At 46.5% G+C, this 12,146-nt stretch overlaps 1 protein-coding gene across 1 annotated transcript in view; it reads right to left on the bottom strand.

Annotated features, from left to right (window-relative positions):
* Positions 1-12,146, bottom strand: part of Myom2 (myomesin 2) — a gene marked incomplete in the record, with an annotated part of 73,545 nt that overhangs the window by 14,554 nt on the left and 46,845 nt on the right. The window contains 8 exon segments of the mRNA XM_008830462.1: positions 770-837; positions 2,780-2,839; positions 2,955-3,099; positions 7,358-7,494; positions 7,889-7,933; positions 8,859-8,965; positions 9,049-9,205; positions 11,272-11,386. Of these exon segments, the coding sequence (XP_008828684.1) occupies positions 770-837; positions 2,780-2,839; positions 2,955-3,099; positions 7,358-7,494; positions 7,889-7,933; positions 8,859-8,965; positions 9,049-9,205; positions 11,272-11,386 (834 nt within the window).

Below are 12,146 nucleotides of genomic sequence, written 5' to 3'. Positions count from 1 at the left end.
CAAATACACACCTTTCAAAATGTGGTAATCATTTAAGAAGATTGCTGTCTCTCCAACATAAGCTGCCTATGTAAATAGCCTAGCGTTCAGTAGAGGGCTGACTCTTTCACTATATAGCTCCATACCCCACATCTCACCATCCTCCCCGACTCTTCTTGCAACCCACACTCACCTTCTCTGCTCTGGATCTAGCCTCATATTTATTGTGTAAAATGTGCATCACATTGATTCAGTTGTCTGACTATGGCTAAGGGTACAGTTCAGTTTCTACTCTTGGTCTCCTGGAGACAGTCGCCTTGGCTCCTAGAGCTGGTGCTCATATAACCCCATGAAGCTCTAAGACCTCAACTTTCTGAAATTGCCTGCTTACTATTATCTCTTTACCATTTGTCTATGAGTAGTTTTAAGGACAAAAATAATATACTATTGACACTTATCTCTCTTACTGGTGACAGGCACACAGTAGTCACCAAGTTAAAGGTTTATTGATGAAAACACCTTTTGCTTTATTACTGAATTATAAAAATAACACTTAACTATTTGTTCCCCAAACATGTCTTTTATTCCCTGATGACATCACACTGACAGCATGATAGGTGCAATTTGTCAGTGACACTTAGTTCACCAGACTCAGAAGTCTCTGTCTATTCATGCCTAGGCCTAGACCTCATGCTCTGTTCCCCCATGGAGCCTATCCACAACTGCTTGCTGACCAGAGTCTTCAAGAAACAAGGAGGACCTGTTTCCTTGTTACAACCGGGTATCGCACCTTACAGATGAGCCTAACTTCACATTCCTCTGTCACGTCCCAGTGCAAATACTCAGCAAAATGAGGGCCTGTGGGGAAAAGGCAAAGTTTTAAAACAAGACATTACCTGAATAGATAAATACACCTGTAGCAGATATTAAATACACATACATGCAGGTGTAGGGTGTATGTACATGTATGTGTATATATATTCCTATATTACATTTTTCGATACAGGCTTTTTTGGCTAGAGAAAACTGCTATACACTGTGAACCCAAGATGTTGCTCATGGTCCTAAAGCTGAGGTGCCTTAGAACTGAGCCTCCCTGAGCCTGCTTTTCCTAGTGGGAGTCACAGTCCCCCTCCTTGCTGGCACGCGGTATTTGTGGCTCTTCAGATATTTAGAATATCGAGAACATCACATTCTCTTATTTATTTTTAGTTTTTTAAATATTTTATTTATCATTTTTATTTTATTTTATGTGTGTGAGTGTATTGCCTGCATGTATATAAGTGAATCATTGTCATGAAATTCCCCAGGAGGCCAGAAGCAGGCATCAGATCCCCTAGAACTACAGTTACAGTTGTTAGCTACCATGTGAGTGCTGGGAATGGAACCCGGGTCCTCTCTAAGGACAGCCAGTGCTCTTAACCACTGAGTCATCTCTCTAGCCCCTGTTTTTAGTTCTTTAAAGATTTTATTTTAAATTATATGTATGTATGCATGTCTGTGTGTGGATTTGTGCATATACCCTCAGGGCCAGAAGACAGCATCAAATCCCCTGGAGCTGGAGTTACAGGCAATTGCAAAACACATGATATGGATGCTAAGAAATGAACTTGGGTCCTCTGCAAGAACAGCAAGACTCATAACCACTGAGATACCTCTCCAACCCCTCACATTTAGTTACTTATGTATTTACGTGTCTATTTATGTGTGTGTGTGTGTGTGTGTGTGTGTGTGTGTGTGTGTGTATGCCTGAATAGATGCACGTGTGTATGTGTGTGTGTGCCCATGGAGGCCAGAAGAGCATATCCAATTCCCTGGAGCTGGAGTTACAGACAGCTATGAGTTGCTCTATGTGGGTGCCAGATCAGAACTCAGTTCCTCTGCAAGAGCAGCAAGCCTCTTAACCACTGAGCCACCTCTCCAGCCCCTCACATTTTCTTTCCTGAGTCATGTGTCTAGCTGGACACTTTGGAGCACAGTAATAAGATCTTTAAAGGAAACAATTACTGGAGATGAGACAAAGGCAAATTTTCTTGACCTGGTGACTTTGTAAATGTATGTTGTCAAATCAAAGATGGGTTTGTGTATGTTTTTCAAAAATAGAAATCATTTCTATTTAAATAAACATAGAGATAAGTCATATATTAAAAACACCATTGTCTCATTCAACACAAAAGTATAAATCAGGTTTCAGTTGTATATACTGATTTCTTTCATAGAAGCATGTTCTAAAAGGTTGGATTCAAATGGTGCCTTGTTTGAAAACCTGTGGTAGAAGCAAGACCCAAGAAGTGGTCTAGGCACTGATGGGGAGTCAGGGAAGTCCATTGACTTGTCCAGAGGGTTGTACTCAGCTGAGGTGGGGGGAATTTGGCTGAGAGGGTATCTGTGATGGAGCTTCTATGTGGGGTTATAAACGTGTTTTGGGCAAAGGAACATTGGGAAAAAAAGACTATTAGGAAGGATTATCAATGTTCAGGGAGCAGAAGGCTAGTCAGCCACCAGCCCAGAGCCTGGTTAGACAGATGGCTTCCCTGATGAAAACACTATAAGGAAAGAGAGACATTGACATCAAGTGACAGTCAGGGTCAAAGTTAGAAGCAAGAAGTACAGGCAAAATTTCCATAAAAGGTAAAAGACAGAGGAGTCTCCAAACTTGCACAGCTGAAATACAGAACGCATAGCATTTAATCAGTGTAGGTGTCTTCAGAGTGATCTGTGTGGCACAGGATCTGCTTGGGACAAATTTCAAACATGTCTACACTTCATGTCGGCAGTGTGGAGCAAACTACCTACTTACCTTGCTTCCTAAGGAATTCCTTCCTCTGAAATTCAGCCTCTTCTAGCACGGCCCTGAATGCTAAATTCAATATTCAAGAGAAAAGACTGATGAGTTACATCTGCCCCTCTCCACTCAAAGGCATTTTCTCTGAATTATCTCTTTTGGACACATGAAAATGTTGATTGCTACATACCATCCCCAATAAGGACGAGCGAAGACTGATTCTTGGCTTTCCCATCTTGGATCTGCACTGTGTAGGTCCCTTCATTATCAATAGTAAACCGATCCATCACCATCTCAATCATGCCTGTCGATCTGTCACATTTAATTCTGTGTATCTGGAACCGTAAGACACAAGGAGAGTGACACGATGAAATCCCTTCTCCGCAGTTACGAGACGTTCTATCTGAAGGAACTGGTCATGGAGGAATGCAGAATAAATGTCATCAAGTACATCTCCGGGCGAACCAAAAACCAAACACAAACTTTCCAAGTTCCAGTGGCGACACAGCTGGGTTCTAGATGGGGAGTGAGTATCCGTGTAAGAGAATCAAAATCAATGGAGGGAAATAAAATGACAGTCACTAGCAAAGCCCTACATAGAGTTCCACAGGAGAGCGAGAGTCCTCTCAGCTTTGTGGAGAAGGGTCCCAAAGACCCAGCCACAGCTGCCTTAGCTGAGGACAAAGGGCTACAACCTCAAGCAGGTATGTGATTCAGTCGCTCCAGGACTGCAGCCTGCAGAGCACAGGAGGACGGCCTCTGCTCATCTGCTCTTCCATCCTCTCCACCCTTTTTTCTGAAAGCGCACTGGGAGAACACTTCAGGCTTCCACAACTCTTACACCACATTTCCCATCTGGCCCTGTGCGCCTGGTTTCTGAGCCAAGTGTCTGGTCCCCAGCAGCAGTAGGCACAGCCCTCCCATCTTTTGCCAGGGTCCCTTGCCTGAGCAACAGCCTTGTGGCCTCTAAAGTGTTATCTTCAACTGCGCTAGCAGACCTTCCCCAGCACACTGCCTCTCATCATCTGCAATGAGCTAACAACCAAAACAGAAGGTCTCACGGTGCCTATGGTATGGTGTCTACTCCATCTTGGATAATGAAATCAAGCAGGTGTGGTCAATGGAGAAGGACCACATCTCAACTATGGCAGTGATGAGGGGAGGGATGGCCAGCTCGGGACACTTCCATAAAGTCACATGAGACCTGCCTTGACTTCCCCACACCCATAATGAGCAGCAAGGCAGGACCCTTCACTGTGAACTCCCTGCAGATGGTGGTCTGCCTTTCAGAGGGATCCAGCTGGGATTTTTCAAAGGCTTCCTAGACTGAATCATGAATGACTTTTTGCAGGAAGGTGTGAGGCCTGGGGACCAGGTAAGGAGAAAGAACCATTGTGGTGAGTGGGAGGCAGGATCAGCGGAGGGAAGCCCTCCTCCAGAGGCACACTCTTCACAAACTCCGCAGTAGGACGAATCCCCAGGGAATTTCTGTTTTCAGCCAGAACCAGCCTTCATCTTCCAAGTTGTGTGCATTTGCTCCACAATAGCCTCCCTTCTCTTTAAAGCAATGTTCACTTCTGATATTCCAAATGCCAGTGTTTCAAGAAAAACTTAAATACTAACATTAGGAGAATAGCAACGTGGTTCAGTTTATCTCTCACCATGCTTCCCTGAGATCATCTCTAAGCACCAACGCCTGAGTCCTCTGTCTCCTAATCAACTCCTGCTGTCTGAGGCATTCCCAAGACTTGACTTGACTTCCCTGCCTCTGTCACATCCCGCCTCTGGACAGAGGTGGCCCTGTCCTCTGAATTCCACTCCTTAAGGCCCACTGCTTCAATCCACTATGTGTAGAGTCTGCTCTGGCCACATCATCTCTCGGGTTGATGAGATTTCTGAGAGGATTTGCCTACCATCTTAACATGCCCTTGATACTGTTTTTCCTCTGGTTCTAACAAATATTTCTCCGGCTTCTGCTGTCTCTACCAGGGCAAGGCTTATGTCTTCCTTTCCTGCCCATAATGTTGCATTAGCTACAGCAGGAGATGACCGAGTGATGGCAGAATAACAAAATACAACCTACTGTCCACTGGGAAAGGAAGAGGGACAGGCAAGTTCCCAACAGGGAACTTCAACTTCAGCCTCTAAAAAATCCTAAATCAAATCTCCCTCCCTGCCTACCTTACTCTCCAGGAAACATGCAAAAGCATTAACTGTCAGTTAGAAACCCAAATATTATTTCAAATATGTCAGGCATCATATGTTCTGTACTGGTAGAAGACCATTGAGATTTTTTTTTTAATGGGACCCAGAAGATGGATATGTCTAATGTGATCAAGAAAAGTCTCATGAAGAGGATAAAGCCTGCAGACTATTGCTGAGAAAGAACATTCTGGGACATATCAACGACAGGAAGTATGGAGCAGCACTGTGTCCCCATCCTTGAAAGAGTCACCATACCAGTCACCATACCAGAACAGGAGGAAAGGGGCCCACTGAGTCACCCCTGCCCTGGTCCTTGAATCTCCATCATCCCTTGAATGATGTCCTTTGAATACCAAAAATAAATTTCAAGTTGCTCAACAAATGCCCAGACCTTATCTGTGTGACAACACCATTAGTTCTGAGAACCATAGAAATTCACTTTAGCCAAGAAATCACAGGTAGCGTCTCCCCAACCAGACACTTAAAGACACAGCGGGCCCCTCAGCTCCCACGCTGCAGTATCTGGGAAGGCTTTAGAAAATAATTAGGCTTCTTGATACAGCTATTATGCAGCAAGATGAAGTTCAGTGATTTTACGAGCCCCATAAATACAAGGTTTTTATGTGACTTTCACAAAACAGCATCAATCTTCAAATGTACAAGTCACCTGTGGGCTGCTAATTAAAGAAGTGAAATAGCACACTCAAATACCAAAAGATTAGCTGTGTATCAGCGAAGTCGTTCTCTGCAGCGGGTAGGAAACGTTAATCAAAAGACGTTCTGCAGATAATGTGCAATTACTCCACATTCCACTCCTTTTCCTGGCATGATCTCTGCTCAGAGAAAATTTCTCCAATTACCTTGATCAGGCAGTACTGTCCCAAACATACTCTGAATACCCTCCAGTTTTTGCAGCCCCAAAAGTCTACCTGCTCTCCACCTTTTAGCCAGCCTTCAGCTGCATGAGTTTTAAAGCATACCATGACATGCATGAGACAGACTGGCTGATATTTAAAATCATATGATTTTAAATAACATACAATCCTGTCACGTAAGATTTATTTCATAGACGTCCTCCAGCCCAGGAAGTTTTGTCAACAGATATCAAGGCTAAGCTAAGTGAAGAGTGCAGCTCAGAAAGAGGGTGGGTGGCCACAGACATGGGTGGACTGTCATCTCTAGCTTCCCACTGACACTTAGGCAGTGGACAACTGAATTAGGAACTTGGGGCTAGGTGGCAAACTGTCAAAGACACTACACTAGCATTAAGGCCAAACAGAAGGTGACCCACTTAACCCCACCCCTGAATCTTAAAATAAGACAGACCATCCTGTGGCCTGGTCCCCAGCACACTATAACTAGACAAGAGGAAATATATATAAACATAGATGATGACTTCTCTAATGTTCCACATCCAAAAGTGAGGTCTGCAGTAATTTCAAGATTCTTTTTAAACAGTCAAAAGAAGAGGAAGCTGGGGAGAGGCCAATCAGTGAAGCATTTGCCTTGCAAGCATCAGGACCTGAGTTTGGGCTTCAAAATTCACATAAAGAGCTGCCTGTTGGGACGCATGCCTGAGACATGCCCAGAGACAGTGAAGTAGGACGTGGAGACAGCAGATCCCTGGAAGGTCGTAGGCCACTAGTCAGGTCTGTGGAGGCATTCAAGTCAGTGAGAGACCCTGTCTTCAATCAAAGGTAGAAGGTACCTCAAGAACAATACCTAAGGTTGTCCTTGAATCACGTTGTGAATTCACACATGTGGATGCACACACACACACACACACACACACACACACACACAGTAGAGTAAAGTGCCTGTATCTTAGCAAAGTATCTATTTTTGAGAACCTACCCCTTTCTCTGTCCAGAACCAGCACCCCAAGGTGCCAAACTGAAAGGCTCAGGACACTGCTAAAACCAATATCCTACCTGGTGTCTTCCATGGGGATCTGTCAGAGGAAGGAACACAGGGAACTATTTCCCAGAATTGAGCAAAATGTCAGCATTCAGAACCATGATCAGGAAAATAGAAACTGATTTCTCAAGGACACACACTCCCCAATCTAACCTGAACCTGTTCCTAAACCTGAGTTGTAAGTCTCTAAAATAGAGATCCTCGTTGTTAATTCTAACACACTCAGGTTTGAAAATCCACACAAGGCATACCAAACCCAGACCAAATCTCTGCACACTATGAGAACCACAGCCTCCAGCCATCTGATCCACCTTCTGATTCCCAGTTTCTAGAGACCAGAAAGCAGTGAGAAGGAATGCAGAACCTGTGGGCAACTGACCCGCCCAGTGACACAGCTTGTCCTAATCTCAGCCCATTCCCAGTTCTACAAACCCAGCTCCCTCTGAGCCACAGCTCACTCCTAGAACTCACCTCGCTGTCAGAGACTTCCCTGTCATTAATAATGAACCGGAAATTAGCATCAGGTGAAAGGTGCTCAGCTTGGAGCCAGAAGCGGACCTGGCCCTTATCAAAGATCTCATAGGCCAATTCTGACTTCAGAGGGATTGCTACAGGAAGAAGAGAAATTGTGAGTCAGTGACGAAGGGACCCTCCAAGGAAGGGCAGCCGCAGACTGTAAGACTGTGCCTGCCCAGCTGCTGGACATTTGGGGAATGTGAAAACATGGAGTATTCCTGGGATTGTGGCAACCAAAGAGAAAGGACTAATTAGCCTGTTATCATGTGTAAAACCCTATGTTCTGTGAACTCCGTGGGAACTCTCTAAACACGGTGGGGGCTGAGGAGCGACTGACTTTGCACCTGCTGGATGTCTTGTTTAGATTAGGCACAGATAGACAAATTTCCACAACATAAGCATTTCCTCTACATTGGTAGCTGCAAGCCTAAGGCAGCCCTCCTTCCCGGGGTCTGCAAATGGCTGTGTGAAGCGGGAGTTACTTACTGGGATTCTTTATCTCGTTGCTCAGTGCCATCAAGCGCTCAAGTTCTGAAATAAAGGGGAAAATGATTTTTGACCTGTTCAGCAGTTTGTAAACAACACTTTCACTGTCATTGAATAAAGAATGACTCTTTCTGACCTGAGCAAACTTAACCCGGCCGTTGGTTTGACCATGACCATGGGCTTTCCCATGTACTCTACCCAGTGGGAATGTCTACAGATAAAGTGAACTACACCCAGAACCCCAAGGTTAGCTTTGGTCTACCTGTTACAATTATTGTGGTGAGAACTTTACCCTGCACAACCATGTCATACAGGAATGCAGGCCCTGTGTCAGCTTTCAGAGCAGAGGAAGGCACTGCTCTTCAGAGCTCCTTAAAGATGTCTTCTGCCTACAGAATTGTTTGAAGACCCCTGCAAGCCAAGGTTCTCAGAGACAAACTGCAAAGTCCCTTCTGTGGGCATCCTAAAGAGGGGCAATGCACCTCTGCTGTCCTTGACTGTGTCTTGTTGGATTTGTCTGAGTTTAGCAAAATTAAACCAGAACTGAGCGAGACCTAGAAACTCATGGTGCCATCAGCACATCACTGACTCCCTCCTCCCAGATATCCTCCTGTCCTCCCTGCCCACACTGTGTAGTTTGAAGGGATCTCCCAAGGTTTCCATGTTGGAAACTGACTCCACTTGAGCCATATTGAGAGGTGGGACTGAACTCACGCTTGTCCCAGAGGGGTTCCTTACTGAGATGGTGAGGTCTGTTTAAAGGGGGCTCTGCTTTCCCAGTGTGACGCTTCACACCACAGGACAAAGCAACAACAGCCTAGCTCTGGATTTGCTGAATTCCTAAAGTAATTTTGGCTCCTGAGTTCCCACGCCAGCCTCCTCTCTACCAAATGTGTCTTCTCAATATCAGAGTCGATCTCTGACATGACAAAAAGCTGAGAAGGGCCAGCTGGTGTCTGAAACACATTACCTCCCTCATCCAAAACGAAGCTGGAAGACACGCCATCTGTGTCGCTTACAGACACAGAGTAAGTTCCCATGTCCACTTTATCTGGATTCTTAAGGTACAGCTTCGAGCTGAGAGAAAGAAGAGAGGGAAAGTTAGCCCTCTCTGTCTGCAGACCCCAAAGGTTCGCAGCCTCTGACTCCTCACAACTTACTGGTCTCCCTCAGTGTGAACCTGGAACCGGTCCTCATCTGTGATCTCCTCGTAGGCCTTGCACCAAGTGAACTGGGAGGCGTCCGTCATTTCCTGGCAGTCGAACCCAAGGTAGATGTTGCCCTCCTCATCCACACCAGCACTGATCTCCTTCGTGCCTGTAGGGGAGGAGAAGGCAAGGGAGCCTCGGGAACACTGTTATCTGGAGTCCATTTTTGGAGAGGGGGTGGCACAGGCAGAAGCTTGTCTTATATCAAATCATCAGTTTTGCTTAGTGTCCACCCAGGACGGACCGGAGAGGCCTGGAAGGGCAGCACCCCTCCAGGAGCCAGCTGACATGGACAGTTCAGCAGGCTGTGCTGATGTCATCTACATGGTCAAACTTCTACAGCTTCCTCTCCAGCTCAGCCATTATGATTCTGCTGGGGATGAGGGCTGCTATTTATCTGCCATGTGTTGTCCAAGGCAAACACCTGACCTGACACCAGACATTCAGAATAAATTACTTAGAAGCTAGGGATAGGCTGGAGACATTCAGAGTACATCCCTTAGAAGTTAGGGATGGGGCCTGGAGAGGTGCTCAGTGGTAAAGAGTACTGGTTACTCTTGTAGAGGACCTGGGTTTAGTTCCAAGCACCCACATGGTAGCCCACAACCATCTGTAACTCCAGGGGATCCAACACCATCTTCTGGCCTCTAAAGGCACCAGGCATGTACACACATTCATGCAGGCCAGGTAAATGCTCATACACATTAAGAAATTAAATCTTTTTTAAAAAAGAAGTTAAGGACAGTCAACAAAGTTCAGCCCAGTTGGTGAGTGGAACTTAAGTCAGTAATATAGACACTCCTGGGTTATCAAAGGATGAGAAAGGGGATAAGAAAATACAGAGGGGAGCGAGAGGCCTCGGGAGAAATAAACCCTGGACGTCTCAGCCTGTGGCTCTGTTGGGGGACCCTGCCATTTAAGGTCGAAGTCTACCATGTCCAGGTAGCTCCCTGAGCTCGGTGCTGAATGGAGGACTCCCTTTCTCAGCAGGGGCTTCCTACTCTCTGCCTGACCTTATTTGGAAAGTGTCTCCAAGCTCAGATGCCTGGCCTTATTTGGAACATAACCTTTGGCATAGTTACCTGCAAGAGCTGCCCCTAGGTTTTTTCCTGTGTGATAATCAGGCATTGCACTACAGCCACTCCATCCCACCTCCCCCCTCTACATGATAGGGTCCCTCTACCACATGCAAATAAAGCATACTATGAACACCTATCAGGTGACGCTTTGGCTGCCATCTTCACCCTGTATTTTCCCCCGACCCCCACCTCACCCCCAAATAAACGAGCTGTCTCACTGAAGCTGACTCCAGGAAGGTTTTTTTCCGTCGTACTCATGGCCGTCCTGACCCTGCTCGCCGCCTCTGCTCCCTTTGTTCTCGTGGATCAGTGGCCAACGACCCGCGAGGGAAGGGAGAGACCCACATGGCTCCATAACCTTCCTTAACCCAGGCACACATCTAGCTGTGTGTCCTGTGAGCTGGTCTCTAGTCCAGAGATGTCTCTTTGCATGATCACCTCTAGGAAGCTCATTGCAATCAAGAAAATCATCAGAGGCTTTACAACCTTCTGATCCAACCTCAGCAGGAACACAGACAACTGGCCCCTCCTGGACACTATCTGCCACCCTTAGAACAAGCCCTGCACACCAGGCAGAGTCAAAGCATCTTCTGTGCAGGGCCTTAGAGCAGGCGCAGAGCCCAATCAACCTCTGCTTTCGAACATGATGGGGCAACTTGTTGGAGGAAGAAAGGGTTCAGCCAGAGGAGATGAGCGGGCAATGGAGTGTATATGATCAAAATGCTTTATATATACATGTATGAATTGTCAAAGAACAATCATTGTAAAAATACAAGAAATGAAAAACTGCAATTCATTCTTCCAAATATGCCTCCACCCATGCGTAAATACACAACACACACATCCCACACATACATATGTGCACACACATACATAGGTACATATGTACTTACATACACCAACCTATACACATATGTGCACAAGCACATACCACACATGCACATATGCATGCTCACATGTATGCACATGTGTCAACTTACATGCATATCCCCCAGATACACATACACACATACCACATACAGTGAGTATTCTCCCCTCAAGCTATTACCAAGGGCTAGCATGTACTACGCTGAGCAGCTGGGAGGTAGAGGCTCACCTGGTCGGGCCTCCACGAGTATAGGCTCTGACATGTCTGACGGCTTCCCTGGCCCACTGGCATTCACTGCCCGCACTCTGAACACGTAGGTCTGACCTTGCTGCAGGTCACAGACCTTGAAGGGACAGAAGAAACAAATACCAGTTTAGACACCATAACAGGTGGCTTTGCTGTTGGTCAAAATTCATGCTTCCCACTTATTTCTCTAGCTGGAAAAGCTGCAGGTTGTGAGCCAGAGCTGCAGAGAGGGAGAGGGTGTATGGCCTGCTGTAGCCTGGAGATTATTTGGCTGCCTGGGTGGTAACGGTGAATAAGTGTGTGCCAGGGTATGCAGGGACAGGAGTGATCCTCTCAGAAATGAGACAGGGCCCTTGGGACATGGAAGCAACTCAAGTGCTGGGTTTTGGCACAGGTACAGGAGACCAGGTGATAGAGAGGGTGTGGGATGGGTGTGATGGGATGGGGTGACCTTTGGGCAGAACACGCTAGTGTGTTTTAGAGGCAGGGGTAGCTCAAGGTATGGCAAGCTGGGGCATGCTGGGCCCTGGCTGCTGACTGGGAAGCTGGTACAAGGGCTGGGCAAAGAAAGACCTGTGGGGAGAAGACATGACCATGAAAACATGACTGCAGACAGGATCAGGGTCCAAGGTGGCTCCAGGGTGAGCACTGAGGGGCAGGTCTGGACTTCTCATTCAGGAATACATAGCCAGCTGCAGCCACTCCTGGATGTTCACTTGGATCTGTCCAGTTCCATCTTTGTCAAGAGATTTGAAGGCACAGAACATGGCGTCCAGCCTGACCAAGCAGCTGATGGAGTTGTCATCAGCCAGCTCTCATCTGGCTGGCAGAAATAGGCACATTTGGTCTGACCACTG

The sequence above is a fragment of the Nannospalax galili genome, unplaced genomic scaffold, assembly GCF_000622305.1.
Source record: "Nannospalax galili isolate Female #2095 unplaced genomic scaffold, S.galili_v1.0 scaffold134, whole genome shotgun sequence".
NCBI lineage: Eukaryota > Metazoa > Chordata > Mammalia > Rodentia > Spalacidae > Nannospalax > Nannospalax galili.
This window is presented reverse-complemented; position numbering and strand designations above follow the sequence as displayed.